Consider the following 17,686-nt stretch of genomic DNA (forward strand, 5'->3'; position numbering starts at 1 on the left):
GGTTTGAACCCCCTCCCCCCGAAATGTTTATCTGACTCGTAAAACGTAACAAAAATGGATATAACCAAATTTTTTATGCGTTTTTTGAGATTTTTTGTCTAACCCCCCTCCCCCGAAAAAATCCTGGGTACGGCCTTGAAAATGGTGGTGCTCTTTTTGAGATTTGTCAATTAAGGATTTCGAAAATAAATAATGGGAAGAAACAGTAAGAATTACTGGAAGAAAACATGATTTAGCTTTTTGGAAGAATTTTCGCTTTCCATTCAAATCTGACAAGATTAGTCTCAGCATGCAGCATACCTAATGTCCAAGAACAGGGTTTAGACCAAAAGGCTGAGTATCAGCGATTCTGACGACGAAAAGTTCAATTTCTCGTCAGGTGACGGGTTGTATCAGTTCTGGGAGGATAAGTGATTTGTCGATCTCCAGAAGAAACAGAGTTAAGATAGCAGTTCTTGAATGACGAACGGTGGAAGTCGGTGCTCTTAAAGATTACCCTCACCTGGCACGTACGCCGGGGGGAGGGGCTCCGGACCCGGCCCCCTCCTGAAATCTCACAGTTTTTTTTATTTTTCCTATAATTTTCTGATACTTCTCACAGAATAAGGGATTTAAAGGATTTGCCCCCGCCCCCCGAAACAAATTTCTGCGTACGTGCCTGACCCTCACGTCAGGCAAGTTTTCAAAAAGTAAAGTCGTGTTTTGTCCTTTACAGCCACTGTCGAAGGCTTTTCTCTACAGGAGGTTCTATTCTTTCTCTGCGGAGAAATTTGTTAGATCTTCGATGTGAGTACTTAGCAATGTTGAACTGAATCCCCTATACTGAATTAGGAAGAAGAATCAGTAGTTTCCAATCAAATCACTTGAATAGTTTTTTGTGTTACTAAAATTTCAAGTGCTACTTAAGTACATGTTTGTTCATATAGGCGGTACTTACTGCTTAATTAAATATTATGGAAGTACTTGATAGTTAATGCTCAGGGGCGTAGCTCCAGAATTTTTATGGGGGGGGGCAAGAGGGGACATAACCGGATGGTCAAAGGGCATGGGCTTTGTAATACCTTTCTCCAAATTATTGGGGGAGGGGCAACTGCCCCTCCCTGAAACGACGCCCCTGTTAATATTTAATCACAAATGGGAAGTACTTGTTACGATGCGTACATCACCCTTGGTTATAAAGTATCTGACCCCTTGATAGAAACATTAAATATTTCTGAGAGACGTTTCTCGTATGACATTGGGCTTTAATATAATTTTATTACTCAACTATCCGGTTTGGCAGATATTTTGACATTTATTTCAAAAGAAATGTTCCATGAAAATATTAGTGTTGACAACATTCAAGTTATTAATTCCTCTGAATATCATTTTCACATGCCAAAAGTTCATTTTTATTTTAATATTGAAGTATGGCGCTAATATTTTTAGAATGTTTTTTTTGGATACACATCTGTACGCAGGATTTATTTATTTTTTTTTTGGGGGGGGGGGAGGATGTATTTGGTGAGGTTCAAATGAGTGAGAAATAGGAGACAGAAAAAAAAATTAGATTAAATTTGCACTATTGGGAATCGAGGATAAATTTTAGTTTTGTATTTCTAGTGAATGTGTTGAATGGGGGCAAAGGTACATACAAGCCCGATTCTTAGGGGAGGGTGTAGTGAAAAAGAAACCCGGGATTGTTGGTTATATTTTTTGTACTTATCTGTTAGCCAGTACACACTCGAGAATTTGGATCTATAAAATCAGACAATAACCGGTTTATTGCTGTTTGTATATGGAGGTAATTAGCTTCGGCTCAGTGGAAAACTATATTGTAGCTTTGTTTTAATTAATATTTAGTTGGTATTTTGGTTAGGTTACGTTTTGCATGCAACCTCGCTATACTTGAACCCCCCCCCCCCTAATGTGCAAATATACAGCCCAAATTATATATATATAATATCAATTTCCCAAGCGTCTCAGTTGTTTCAACCACGTAGCCTATCTGTATATCCAAATTCTCGAGTGTGTACTGGCTGACAATTAAGTACCCTCTTTTAAGGAGTTATTCAGACGAGTCTGAAAGTTGTATGCGCACAGGGTACAAGGAATCTTGGCCTTAGAGAGTGGACTTTAGAAATTTTCCGGAACAATGAGGTGGGGAAGTCTAGACATTAAATGCACATTAGACTAAACATTACAGATTTTAATCGCAATTCTTTGTAGATTTTTATGATATCAAGAGTGAAACTATCATAAATCACCATAAATAAATAAATGAAGCCCAAAATGAACAGAAATTACAATAAATAACCGAGTTAACTCTCAACGAGATGGAACTAAGGGTAGTGCTGACACCCCCTGTGGCTTCTAAAGACCAGAACGAAATTTGCGCTTTACTGAATACAATCCTTATTTCTAGTTGTGTTATTTCGATATTTCGATATTATTTCTCATAATATCGATAAAAAGAAAAAAAATATCACTTTCATAACCAAGATTACTGACAAAAAATGAATGCGGATTGACAGTTAAATATATATGCTATTATTCATTTTGAAGATCTTGATAATTATGGATTTATTAAAGTTAAAAAAAGAGAAAACTTTCAAAATTTATTTTGTTTTCAGTAATGTGCAAATTATGTTCTGGCCTTTAGAGGGCACGGGGGCCTCAGTCCTTTTCTTTTTATGTTGTACTATTTGTGTTTAATTTGTGTGTAATTAATTTTGTCTTCCCGACCTGATTTTGATTTTCTGGCTTTTACTACCAAATCATGAAAATCTTACTTTTGATTAATAATTCTTTTTTTATATAATTGAAGTTCTAATTTGACATAAATCAATCTTACGACAATGAAATCAAACAAATGAATCTTATCTTTATCGAGGGACATGGCCGTGTCCAGGATTTTTTTTTCGGGGGAGGGGGGTTAACAAACGAATTTTGGCACTTTTATGGAATCGGGTAAACACGCGATGAAATACCGCATGGAAATCTCAAAGCTGCTATTGATAAACAGGTTTCTGAAATGTTGCTCACTCAATCAATCAATCAATCAATCAATCAATCAATTTATTAATACAAAAAAAAACAATACAATTGCAAACTTAAAATTTAAAAACGCCCAAGAAGCTAAGCTTGTACAGGGCCAACAAAACAAATAAGACACTATTATAAAGCACTAGAAAAAAAAAAAAAAAAAAAAAAAAAAAAAAAAAAAAATATTAGATAAGAGACATTTATTAAAATAGGAGAAATAATAGGAGAAAATAGGAGAATTATTTGAAATATATTGAATGAAAAAAAAAAAAAAAAAAAAAAGGAAAAAAATGTGTAAAGAAAGCAAAAAAATAAGAAAAAAGGGGGAAAATAATATAATGGAAATACCCACCGAGAAAGTGCCTTTGCAGAAAGAGATAGAGGGACATCAGGAGGGATGGAGTTCCATAGTAAAATAGATTGATAAACAGGAGACCTCTGACCTGCTGTCGATGAATGCTTAGGTAAAATGAACCTGCGATAAGAGCTACGTAAAAAAAAAGAGTACCTACCTGAGCCTGACAGAAAGAAAAACTGCTGCAGAGATGGTGGGAGTCTACCTAAAAAAGCAGAATGTGCTAAATAAAGGTAACTTTTACCCACAATACGATCCAGCGGAGCTATTCCAGTATCATTATAAAGATCAGAGGAAGGGTAAAAACGAGGAAGAAGAAAAGTAGCCTTCACTGCCCTATTTTGGGCTCTTTGAAGTGAGCAAAGAAGAGATTTATTAGTACTACCCCAGACAGAACAGCAATAAGAAAGGTAAGGAAAAATAAAAGCATAATAAAAAGAAAGCATAACATCTGGGGGAAGAAATGAGTTAACCCTGTATAACATTGAAGATTGGCGGAGGACAGGGGAACAGGTATGAGTTATATGGGGTTTAAAAGAAAGAAAACAGTCAAGATACACTCCAAAAAATTTCACTATAGTAGCTTGTGGTATAATATCATTCCCATAAGTCAGGATAGTTTGCTCCCTTGCGTCTCTCATACGATAAGGGGTCCTAAATTGTATAATGGCACTTTTTTGGCTGTTAAGAGTCATACCATTTGACCAGCACCAATCTTTTACTTTATCAAGAAGACCTTGAGCTAGGGAAGTGGCAGATGGCAGGTCCACTGCAGCAATGAAGAAGTTACTGTCATCAGCAAAAAGTATAGGGTGCACAAGGGGATGAAGACCATCAACAAGATCATCAATATAAATTAAAAACAAAAGTGGTCCAAGCACAGAGCCCTGTGGGACACCTTTCAAAATAGACAAGGAAGAGGAAGAAGTACCATTAACCGAAACACACTGAGATCTCCCTGAGAGGTAAGACCTAAACCATTCAAGTGGGACTCCATGCACTCCAAATGAAGATAATTTAGACAAAAGAACAGAGTGAATGACCATATCAAATGCCTTTGAAAAGCAAGAAATAGACCCAAAACACACAAGCCCTTGTCAAGATTAACACGCACAAACTCTGTTGCATCTGAAAGCGCATGCAAGGTAGAAAAACTGGGACGAAAGCCATACTGATGGTTAGTTATGAGAGAATTACCTGCAGTCGTATTAGTACTAAATACAAATGAAGAGAGTCTACAATACAGTACTTTTTCAAGAACCTTAGAAATTACAAAAAGGAGAGAAATAGGTCTATAGTTTGAAATTAGAGATGAATCACGTTTTTTAAACAAAGGTACAACATTAGCAACCTTAAATAAATGAGGAAAAACACCAGAAGAAAGAGAGAGGTTAGTTATATGTGAGATGGGGTTAGAAACAAACTGACCAATTTTTTTAAGAACATTACAGCTCAAACCAAAACCATCAACTGAACGGCTACTTGAAAGCTGAGAAATAATGTTAGAAATTTCGGTATCACTACATGGAAAAAGGAAAAATGACTTTTCTGCAAAGGGAAAACTACTTACTCTGCTGTAGGGTGGATTAGGAACTGAAGGAAGTGAGGTGAAATACGAATTGAAGGCGCTTGCTGAAGAATTTTTGTCCACGAAAGATCCATCAGCTTTCCTGTAGTGACAAGGGATGACTTTTCTGCAAAGGGAAAACTACTTACTCTGCTGTAGGGTGGATTAGGAACTGAAGGAAGTGAGGTGAAATACGAATTGAAGGCGCTTGCTGAAGAATTTTTGTCCACGAAAGATCCATCAGCTTTCCTGTAGTGACAAGGGGGGACTGTTTGAGTTTCTTGCGGGAAAGAGCTTCATTAACTACAGTCCAAACCTTTCGCAAATTCCCCTTACACTCATCAATTCGACGCAAGAAATATAGCTTTTTGGCTGCACGTACTGAAGAAGTAAGCACATTTTTATAAAGTTTATACTTCAAAAGGTCATCCTGTGTCTTACTTTCACATGCAGCCTTAAACAGAGACGCCTTCATATGTGTAGCATTGATCAGACCTCTAGACATCCATGGACATTTAGGTATGGAATTCCTTGGCCTCTTTCTAAGAGGAAAATGTTTATCAAACAGAGCTCCCATACGACACAAAAATAAACTCGTTGCACAATCAACATCATTAGCTTCAAGAACACTAGACCAATCATGACTCTGAAGACTATGTATTAAATTAGAAATTTCTTTATCTGTTGAAGTTCTAAAAGAAAACTCACCCCGCTCATCCACAACAATCTCAGTTTGAGGCACAAAAAGTGAAACATAAATAGGGAAGTGATCAGAAAGATCAGTGAAAACACGACCAGAAGTAAACATGAAATTCGAAGAATGAGAAATGAAAATATTGTCTATTAAAGTGGCAGAATTTCTAGTAGGGTCAACACGAGAAGGAAAAAAAATTGAAGGAAGTAGACCAGCAGAACTCGTAAGTTGCAAAATTCAACAACTATGGGTCTGGGTTTTGCAGATGGTTTGCCAATTCTTTTGGCTGATACAACATCAGACTGAATAATTGGTATGCCAGGAAATTTCCCATCACATAGTGACAGGAATTGACTTTCAGTGTTTTCAATGGAGGTCTCCTCTTTTTCCCCAAAGACAATAATTTGGTTGCTCAAAGCCTGCTCTTCAAAACGGTCATTTAATCTTGCCAGGTTAGACTGGATAGGCTGGAAAGAGTTTTTAAGGTCTATCATGGATGACTCTAAAGTAGCCAATGAAGATTCAACAGAAAATATGCGTCTGTTATAGCTTTCAAGAGTTTTATCCACTAAATTACTAAGATCTAGGTTGAGGCCTGCATACACCTCCTGCTTGATTGCATCCAGCTTATCTGAAGAGATAGTGACATTATGTTGCATGAATGTCTGTTCCTCTTTCATTTTAACCACTGCCTCATCTACCTGGGAAGAGATCTTAGCCAATATAAGGTCATCAAGTAACCCTATCACTGAAGATTTAAGATTGTCAGGTTGTAGTGAATCTGCTAGCATTTTATGTTTGATTTTTATGCTATTTATGTGGTTAGTGAGCATGAGTAGCTGCTCTGAAACAGATTCTGATCCAGAGAATTGGATTGAGCTATCAGACCTTAGTTCACGAGGTGGCTTGAGTTGACTTTTCATTTCTTATCTGAAGTAAACAACAAAACAGGACCAGAAATAAGCAGTGGTATAAGACAGTTTGGGTATAAGGCAGGATGTAGTCCACAATGAAGCAACAAATTTCAGATACGAAAGCAGGGGATTGTGAAATTTGAAGAATAGAAAGCAATCAGCACAAAACATCAAGCATCAATAGTAGCAGTGGTATAAACCCAAGGATTGGTTACTGTAGTCAAATTAAAAGTTAAAATTGGTATAGGTCTCACCTGATGAGTCCCCTCTTACACCCCAGGGGTGGGGGCTGCTATGTGTGCCTGCCTTTACCCACTGGTAGGCAGGTAGAACCAGTACTTCAGGACGCTTAAAGTGTTGCTGGTTATGCCAGAAAACCTCAAATTCTGATCTGATCTGATATCCACGTCTTTTCAATTTTCAAATTTTTCCAAATTTTTGACAAAGATTTAAACTTTAGTTTTTTTCAGGGTTTAGGAGGACTAAAAGGTAGCTATGTTAGGTTACGTATTTAATATATGCTATGCTTTACCCCCACCCACCCCCCTAATATGCAAATATATACCCTAAATTTGTTTCTAAACTATTATATTTTCGTCCTATTTGTTTTTTTTATTAGCATTAATCAAGCTTCACATCTCGCCTGTTTACCGGATTCCATACAAGTACCAGCATTTTTTTTTTGGGGGGGGGGGGTACATACAAAAAAGAACCTAAAAAAAAAAACATAAAAAATTGTTTATATCCAATTTTATTACGTTTTACGAGTCAGACAAACATTTGGGGGGGGGGGGTCAAACCCCTTATCCCCCTTGAATATGGCCTTGTCGAGGAGGTGTCACATCCTACCACCTGCTGTACATCTCGGAGTGCCACGTATGCTGCACAGTTCCGCCACGCTTGGCGTGCCATCGTACCATCTCGTGATGGCAAGTTGGTGCTCCCTCGATCATTATTTAAATTTTATCTCTATTGTTCAAGTAGTAAAATAGAGGAGTTTATGTTTTAAATTCCAGGAAATTTTAAGATCAAGCATTTTTTTTTTTATAACCAAAATCAGGAATGCAACGAAAGTTTAGTATTCATGTTGAATACCTGAACTTTTAAATGATGAAACAATAAAAAACTAATTACTTTTTAATCACGTAATCTTCAAAATTACCTCTTAAATACTGTCTAGATCCAGTCAAAAATCCAAAATCTGCAAAAAGTTGATTTTTTTTAGATGTTTTTTTTTTTTTTTTGTCCAGAGTGTGGTGATGTTAGCTGTTAAATAGATGAGAATACCGGGTTCATATTCTTCAATTCTGCTAAAATGGGTTTCCACCCAAAGAAGCAGAGGTTTTGACAAGGGGTTATACACTATCCATAGTAGTGGATACCCTAATTTTTGAGTCCATTTGTTTCTCGGGCTCTACTTCATTGACCTCTTAACTTGTGTATATGACTACGCAACCAGGGCGGTGTGTAAGAGCTTGTTCTGAGGGATTGGTTCGAACTTTAATCAAAACTATCCACAGTTTGTAAAATAAAATAAAAAATCTCGAGACTTCAGAAGCAGGAGGGCCAATAATAAAAATAAATTATAATTTGAATAAGAAATTCACAGAAATTTGGAAAATTTTTAGAAGGTACTTGTCTTTTAAACGAAACACACCCAAGAAGTGAGGTTAGGTTAATTCTAATGAAATATACCAAAACATGATGATAATAAAATACAAGAAACAAAAATATGGAAATTACAACAAAGAATTACGGAAAGCAGGCCGTGCAGAACGCATTATTAAATACCCCACCCCTAACCACTTATATATTAAATATTTAATTAAGATATAGCTACATCGTCGTTTTTCTCTCTCAAAATGAGCAAATTATAACCGATTCCGATGAGGTAAGCCGGTTATTGTTAGGTAAAATTAAATAAAAAAACAGTTTTTTTACTGAAAGTAAGGAGCAATATTAAAAATTAAAACGAAAAGAAATTATTCGGTATATGAATGGGGCTGTCCCCTCCTCAACGCCTCGCTCTTTACGCTAAAAGGTTCTTATTGTTTTAAATAAGTAGAGTTGTGAGAAAGAGTCTAAAGCGTAAAGAGTGAGGCGTTGAGGAGGGTGAGTTTCGGTTACTATTGAGACGGGTCGCTCCTTACTCACAGTTCGTTACCACGAACTGTTTGATTACACAGCGTAATTCTTGGTGTTTTTCTTAACAGACAAGTACTATTTAGAATATCGGTGTGGGACCTTGGAGAACCCCTTATTTAAGTCCCTGGTTGTCTTCAATCTCGCCCTCCGTGCCTCTGGTTGTACACGAAGAGTCATAGCATGTAACCCCTTGGATACTGTAAAGATTATATGCGTTCAGGGTTTGAATAACAAGGAGTGTAATTATTATTTTTACACTTGAAAACAAAAACGGCATAAGTGGAATGTAAATAAAGCAGCTTAAATTACCACTCAGCTGGAGGAATATTTTGAGACGCCAAAATATCAATATGCATCAATGATTGCTCTTTTCAGCTCTTTTCTTTTAATGAGAGTTGGACATAAATACATATCCCAAAGTACTATTAGCTAAAAATTTTAATTGCTTTCAGAGACTAATAAAAGAACCGATAAAATAGATACTTCAGAATGGAAGAAACTATTAATGGATTTATAAATATACACACTCGGGGCGGGGTATATTTGTAGTTGTATCTCCTAAAATCTCCGTATAATCCACGACGTTTATGACGTGTAAACGTCCGCAACTAGAAAAAAGTGGGGGTAGCCTACTTATGGATTATATACGGTCCCCACGAAAGAAGTCAAGTTTGGTTAATGCTAATGAAATAAAATAAATAATATATATATATATATATATATATATATATATATATATATATATATATATATATATATATATATATATATATATATATATATATATATATATATATATATATATATATATATATATATATATATATATATATATATATATATATATATATTAGCCGCTCCCCCAAAATTGTTGCCTTTGGACATATGATCTAGAATTTCTCTCTAGGGGCAAAGTTAATTTCACTGAATTAAATGTATGTATATTAATCATTTATGCAATGTCAAAGCAGTTGGTTTACTCTTAACTTTGCACATTCACGAAGGTTTTTTTTTTCCTGAAAATAAGGATTAAAGAAAAAATACAATTAGCAATAAAAAAGTTTTTTTTATTAATTTAATTTAAAAACCAATTTGATTCAAAGATGCAGCACCTCTGCCTGGGCCATACAATGATAATTTTTTTTCGGGGGGTGGTATAAAAGGATTTTTCTGGAGAAGGGCTACACAAAATTCAAAAAACGCATACAGCTTTTTTTATATTTATTTTTGTTACTTTTTTACGATTCAGACAAACATTTCGAGGGGGGGTTCAAATCCCCTATCCCCTGGATATGGCCTTGACTTCTGCTCATTTTGCCTGCTAATCACTGTATATACATTTAGACAGTACAATCATTCCCTATCTCAACCATTAGACAAAGCCGGACCAAGATGCAAGCGCTCCGGAGAACGTAGAAACATTACATTTTCACGGGTAGACAAGTCAGATTTCTCTTGAACGCAAAACTTCGCTTCACCATTGTAACACTAAATTTTAAGAATCTAATTTTAAATTAATTTATTCCAACACATATAAAAATCGGTAATTAGTAGTGTAGTGTTATTATTAGATGTTTTTGGAAATTACAAGTAGATTGCAAAGTCTCGAGTTCCGTTGCAAAGGCATTTTGAGAAAGTTTCTGCCAAAATACGTGTTCCAGGGTAATATACACTGAATTGTTGATGGACGAGGATATGGGCGGAGCTTTTATACGCGCCAAGACTGTAGTAGCCAAATATTAATGAGTCGTGATTATACTGTATATATTTTATATACAGTGCTGCTAATAAAGTATAGGAAAAACTAAGAAATTTTAGAGATTCTTCAATCGGATGTACACTAAAATTGAAACAATAACTGTAACTCCTTTTCCGATGCTGGTTCTATTGACTCAACCCGATTTGACCTTTGAATGACTCAACTACTCCTGTCGATAAAATTGGGCTCTCCGAGTAACTAATAAAAGTAATTTTATGCTATTTATTTCTAGGAAGACTTCAGGAAATGTTGCTTTCAATTTGACACGAAAGCCGAGATCTGCGTCGTTTGGTTGTTTTCACCTAAAGAAAATTACCAAATTCTATCAGAACCATAGATGTATTCTTTTGATATACTACAGAAACAGAGTTTTTCCCTTTTAAACAAAGCGACTCGGAATTCTTGTTGTTCTTTTTACTGGTTTAATATTACTCACAAAAGAACCAGACATGTTTTAGAAGGGCAGAGCTGTTTTCCCTTTGCAAGTTGTATTTCCTTGTTTCGTTGGATTTGTTCCTAGGAATCGGATGATCCTAAGAACTATTTGTTAAGCTGGTTTCAAAAAGGCGAGACTATTTTTCTCTCCGTAATGTGTTGTGCTTGCAAAAACACGTCACAAAAATAAACCAATCAAACCACAACTTTTTGCAAAGAAGTATAGGATTACAACATCTCTTTTTCTCTCTGCAACAGACGGCATCGTTTTGGTGAGCTTGTAATTGGCACCCAGCCAACGTTGCTAGCAAAGATTTTCTAAGGTGTTTGAAGCAGACGAAATCTGTTATTTTGCTCCATTTCTCCATGACCACCATTGATTGCCACCGTCCTTGTTATGCTGCAGCCCCTTCCCAGGTTCTGCAATACTTTGTTCCATACTTACACCATATATTCCAGTAAAAAATCTATGTTTAGAACTTAGCTGTATTGTTGCTTGTTTTATTCCCACCTGCGCGCGAAATTATTTCAAACCAATTTTTTCTTTGCAGGCATGTGCTTCGTTGGGAACCAAAGCTCAGACACCTTACTCCGTTTCGTCATCATCCCTGAACTGGTTTACCTGGTGGTTGGAGCTGGTTTCATGGTCAGTGGTCTTCTTTCAGCCTGTTCATCCACTCCAAATCATACAGCTCTTGTTCAGGTACAAGCTCCACAAAGAGGACACGCACTTCACATACCAGTGCAGCAACCAGACACTGAGACTGCACAATCTTCAAAAAGATTATGTATCTTTTCGGTTCTATTCTTTGTGCCAATGGTGTGTGTTTTTTGTTTTCATTTAAACGAATATTTTTCTCGGGAGCTGTGGTTAACACAGTTGCAAAGGCCGAGAATTGTTGAAATTTTTATGTTGAAAATTTTTATGTGCTTAATTGGTGGAGTTATTTGCGCTCTTTGGGTATGGGTCGCTAAAGCAGCTGGTGGATGGGGACGGTGCGGGAGGAGAATCCTCCACAGAAAGCAGTCGACGCCTCCCTACCTCCAAACAGTCCCTGCTGTACACCACGCAGCAATCCATAGAAGTAACCATTTTATTGTTGATCATAAGCCTCAGCGCAGCCGACACGCCAGCAGAAATGGGAGTGAAACTATGGTTTGAGCATTGATTATTTCAAACCCCACTTATCTCTAAAGCTAAATTACTTATCATTGGTGCTTGTCAAGCAATCAATGATGCTTGGAACAATTTCTAAGCACGGAGGAGGGGTGTAAAGGCTGGAGAAAATGTTTCATTTTTACCAGAAAGTATGGTTTGTGATATCAGAAAAATGTTGCACTTAATGGATTTTTGGACTTCAATTAGAGGGAGTTGGTATCTGCCCCATCTTATCCTTTGTTTGCCCGTAATTGAAGGGAAAAACAATAAAGCCCCTGAGGCAGCAGTAAGGGCTTCAGAATCGTATTGCCCTAAACCTTAAAGTTGTCGTGATTGTTCCTATAATTTATTGTATTTTTCATATAATTTGGTTGTATTTCAAATCACCTATCCAACGAATCGAAATACTAATGTTTTATGGTGGATATGTACCATGGACCGTTTAAGAACCCCACCTTCTCCGACATCTTGTGAATGTATTAATTTCAGTATGTGCTTTACATGTAGGACTGTTTACGAATTTGCTTGATTTTATTTATAAACTTGATTTTTATTTATAAATTATGGCAAGCCAATCTTTTTCGCTTAGTCTTTACTTTCTAATAATTTTGATTTTCTTAAAAACATTTTTTTTTGTAATTTTATTCTTATTTTGTTAAGTCAATTTTTCAGAAGTTTTTTTCGATTAGTTACCATTAAAATACATATTTTCATAAATGTCAGTTTAATTCTTCTTGTTAAATGTCTATGCTCAGGGGCATTGGCGTAATTTAATCAAAATCCTGGTGAGGGGGGGGGGGGCTAGTTTGAGCCAATTTTCCAAAAACAAGTGAAAGTGACAGTTAAAAAATAAAAATTAAGCCATTTGGTACAATGAAGTTACTATTTAGTACTATAAAAGTACTATAAAGGTACTTTCTAGTACTATAAGATAAATATAAACTAAAAAACTGATCTGTTTCTGTTGATGCTTGAATTATGCAGATTTATCTTAGTTTTGACAAGATTTTGGAAGAAATTAAATTTCTGCTGCGGAAACAAACTGGGGTCTGGGGGGGGGGGCAAACCAAGGTCTGGGAGGGGCAGTTGTCCCCTCCTGTCCCATAGCAAATTACGCCCCTGCTCAGGGGGCGCAAAATAACAAAAAAGTGTGTTGAGGACAGGGTAAAATATATTTTTGAAATATAGGAGTGGGGTAATTTTGTTGTTTTTTTGACATTTTTTAGTAAAAGTATCAAAAACATCATTTTTTCAATCTAAATACCGAAGAAGGGGATTTATCAATGTAAATATCGAAAAAAAGGTATTTTACAATGTAAATACCGAAAAAGGGGACATTTAATCAACGGGGGGGGGGGGCAATTGACGACCTGAACCTGTCTGTACTCTAGATTCATTTGGTATTATTTTAAGTGTTGGCCGAAGGATAGCCAACGTGTATACGCTATAGATCAGGGCCGTATCCAGGAATTTTGGTCGGGGAGGGGGGCTTACAAAAAGAAATAACTTCGAAAACGCATCAATTTGTTTATATGTATTTTTTACGTTTTTGCAATCAGAAAAATATTTCGAGGGGGTCAACTTCCCACCTGGAAATGACCTTCCTACATATGGTAAGGAATTTCTGGTAGATAAAAGGTTCCGTCAATAATCGTTTTTAAAGTAAGATATTATGCTGTTTAGAATAGCGAAATTAAGATTCTTCTCCCCCCTCCCAAAAGAATAATCAGAGCACATACCTATTTCATGAACATTTTGTCTTTTCAAAAAAAATAACGTTTTTTATGGATTCGTTTTTATGGCTAAAAATGTTTAACGGGTAACGTTTAACGGAACGGAAACGGATAAACGTTTAAAGGAAACGGATAACGTTTTTATGGCTTCAGCCGATAGGTCTCCGTTTGTCACTGTTTATTCTTAGACGGCTGAATTAAGGATTAATTCGGATTAGTCATTACTCAAAGTCTGAAATTCATCAGAAATATCAACATTTGACGGATTATTTTTTTCAAAGGTGTCCGCAGTTTTTATGCCTTGAGGTTTAAGCTGGCTGGAGGCTTTTGCTTTATCAGTCTTATTTATATGCCTTAAATTAGGCTATGTTTGATTGTATATTATCTTTTGTCCATTACCATGTAAATAATTTGTTTTGTTGATAAGATATACCAGTTCTCTGTTTTAATTGCTAAGGTGTGATTAAATTTGTATGTGTTTCTTAATAAGATTTTAGATTTATTGTGAAAACCAGACGCCATTTTGAAATCAAGCGGGGCCGAATTATAGGAACTAGGGTGAAGTCAGGCGCGCACCCAAGGGCTAAGATTGTTTGGGGGATTTTATTTGAGGAAATACAGAACGTGTGAATTATACAGGACAAGGCCGTGCCCAGCATTTTTTTTTCGGAGGGGGTTTTCAAGGGCGGATCCAGGATTTTTTCAGGGGGGGGTTACTAATTTTGACTCAGTTTTCGACTAATTTTACTTATTTTTACCTAGGTTTTACTAATTTTCGACTTATTCTCGTCTCGGTCAAAATTTTCGGGGTGGGGGGGGGGGGTTCTAACCGGGTAACCCCCCCCCCCTGGATACGGCCTTGGGGGGTTTACTCTTTTGGGGGGGGGGTACACAAAAAAAATGCATACAAAATTTGTTTATGTCCATTTTTGTTACGTTTTTACGAGTCAGACAAACATTTCGGGGGGAGGGTGAAACCCCCCCCCCCTGGATACGGCCTTGATACAGGACTATTGGAAAATATGAGGAAGTGGTAAATTCTGGTTGTTTTGGAGGAAGTGATGGAAGTCCCTACTTTCATGTGCTTGTCTACTTTTCTCTCTGGATAAAACTACTAAATAAAAATCTAAAATAGCAAAAACACCTGTGACGGGGAAAGAGGAAATCTTTTTACCAAGTTACCAAATATTTGAAGAAAAAAGTAAATATTTTGGCGGATATCTTCGCTTTGGTGTTTAAAGTGTGAGAAAACAGAACTTTTATTAACAGCGGAAAAATTACTTTCAACAACTCTAACAATAAAAATCAGAGTAAAAAAAACTTTAAAAAAAATTGGAAAAATGATACTAGATTATAGGTGAATGAAGACAAACGACAAAAAGCTATTTATATATTATATATATATATATATTATATATATATATATATATATATATATATATATATATATATATATATATATATATATATATATATATATATGTTTTTTTTTAGATGTTTAATAAACAATGTTTTTGCGGTTTTAACGGGGAAAGAACAAGATGTCTTTTTATAATCTAAATTGATTTTTTTAACCCTCTGAAAAGACTCATAAAATTCAGTCCACAAATTAATTACTGACATCTCTTTACATAAGGCTCGGGCAGTTGCGGTTGCGCCTCTCCCCCCCCCTAACTTAGTCTAGTGTAATTTACTTAGTTAACGCAACTTTGCGTTAATTTAACTTGCTCCTAACGCAAGTTTATCGGATCAACCTATTTGCCCCCCCTAGAAAAAGTCCTGGATCCGCCCTTGGACTCGGGGTTAAAGAAGCGATTGCTATAGTTGGTTCCTTATAAATCAATACTCAAAGCTTTGGTCATTTTTGCAATAAGCATGTCAAGGAAAGGAAGTTTTTTCTTCAAATATTTGTTTACTTTCACGTCAATGTCGTATTTTTTATGTTAACTAGGCCTGTGGTCTTAAAACCTATTTAATCATTCTAAAAAAGGCCTTTCCTGAGGCTGTTGCGCAAATTAGCTGCTTGAAAAGGAGGATTGTGGCTCTCCCTCAGCTCTCCCTCCCTTAGCTCTCCCTCAAATGATGCTGCTGTATAGCATTGACAAGAAAGTATCAAAAATGGATTGAAGGGCCCAGTTACAAATTGTCCAAGTGGATTATTATCAAGAATTAAGTCTGGATATTTCTTACAATAAATATAACACTTCATTGGGGGGGGGGGGGTGAGTGGGTTGTAACCGCCTTCCTTGGTACGTCCTCAAATAGTATACGCATTTTTTTTACTTGGTTACTGAAAGCGTACCTGGGCGCAGGGTGAATGGTGGAAATCCTGGTTCCTGTGGCTATTTCAAAGGGACAAATATCCAAAAAGGGTAGTCACAATATTTTGGCTTTTTTTTTTTTTTTTTTTTTTTTTTTTTTTTTTTTTTTTTTTCTGTCAATTGGAAATTGATCATGTAATTTGTTGTAATTTTTTTTTGCCTGAATTCGAAGTGCCAAACTGATTTACTTAGATTGTTTTGAATATAATTGTTGTCGTATATTTTAGGGTCCGTTTTAGGTTTCAGCAGATTAGGTTTCAGCAGGTATTACAATTCACGATTGTGAAAAAAGAAACAGCTTTGTAAAAACTGCAAATAGTTCCAACTAATAAGACTGCTTACTTCGGCTAGTCCTAGCGGCGGTATACCCAGGGGCGGATCCAGGATTTTTTTTGGGGTGGGGGGGGCAAAATAGGCTGATCCGATAAACTTGCTTTAGGAGCAAGTTTAATTAACGCCAACCTGCGTTAATTAAGTAAATGACACTACTTTAGACTACGTTATGGGGGCGCCCCCTCGCCACCCTGGATCCGCCACTGGTATATCCCATTTTCCCCAAAGACGAAAAATATGCCAACCTCGGGATCATGGGCATCATTATCTACCTAATTATTTTTTAAATTATTTTGCTAATTAATGAAATTTGAATTTTTGTGTTATTTTAATATCAAGGAAGTAATTTTTAATATTTGTTTGCCTTTTAATTCATGCGATTCTTCAATGACATTTGCCTATGTCAGATAAGTCATCATGTTTCATTGACATAAATTCTTCACAGTCAGCAATCTTAAATAGTTTGCATAATCTGTGACTCGATTTGCGCATTATAAAAAATAAGGATAATAATTAAAATGAACAGTAAAATGCAGGGTAAACTGTATAGTGAAATAAATACACCATTTAATTACCTATTTTAAGCGGAAAATTCCAAATAGGGTGTTAATTCCTCCGAAACGAATGTTACCTCTATGTCCGATTAACTAGGAAAAACATTACTCTGATTTAGCGTAATTTGCATAAAAAAGGAAAAAATATCAACAGTGTTTTTTTAATGTGAAGCTGCCAATATCTAGAAGAGAAAACGGTAAAGAGTTAACAGTCAAACATATTACGCGCGCATTTAGTCCAGTAAAAGTACGGTTTGACCGGGACAAAATTGCAACAAAAGGTTTTAGTGTAAAAATTATATTTATTTGTGTAAGATTTTAGTGTAAAAAAAGTTTCCTAAATGTCAAAACTAAAAAAAAAACTTTTTTTTCGCCCTTTTCGACCCCCTTTAAGAAGCCCCAGCAGATTCTCCCGGCCGCGATTTTAGCGGATTGATGTGCAGCGATTTTTCTGAACATTTTAGTGTAAAAAAAGCTTCTTAAATGTCCAAAATGAAAAAAAACTATTCTTTCGCCACCTTCCACCCTCTTTAAGCAGCCCCAGAAGGTTTTCCCGGCGGGCAATTTAGTGGGTTTTGGATATGTTGTTCAGCGATTTTTTCTGAACATTTTGGTGCAAAAAAACCTTTTGTTGCAATTTTGTCCGGGTCGACCCACTTTTCTCCGTACTTTTACTGGACTAATTACATTTTT

The 17,686-nt window shown here is 36.0% G+C and overlaps 1 protein-coding gene across 1 annotated transcript in view; it reads left to right on the forward strand.

The window, feature by feature from the left end:
* LOC148939786 (frizzled-4-like) overlaps positions 1-12,844 on the forward strand; it is a 61,007-nt gene extending 48,163 nt beyond the window's left edge. Inside the window, exon 4 of the mRNA XM_089106361.1 lies at positions 11,445-12,844. Within this exon, the coding sequence (XP_088962487.1) occupies positions 11,445-12,055 (611 nt within the window). The 3' untranslated portion in view covers positions 12,056-12,844. The remainder of the gene's footprint in view (positions 1-11,444) is intronic.
* The last annotated feature ends 4,842 nt before the right edge of the window (positions 12,845-17,686 follow it).

The sequence above is a fragment of the Artemia sp. Qi Xiang Cuo genome, chromosome 20 (assembly GCF_049724085.1).
Source record: "Artemia sp. Qi Xiang Cuo chromosome 20, ASM4972408v1, whole genome shotgun sequence".
Classification (NCBI taxonomy): domain Eukaryota; kingdom Metazoa; phylum Arthropoda; class Branchiopoda; order Anostraca; family Artemiidae; genus Artemia; species Artemia sp. Qi Xiang Cuo.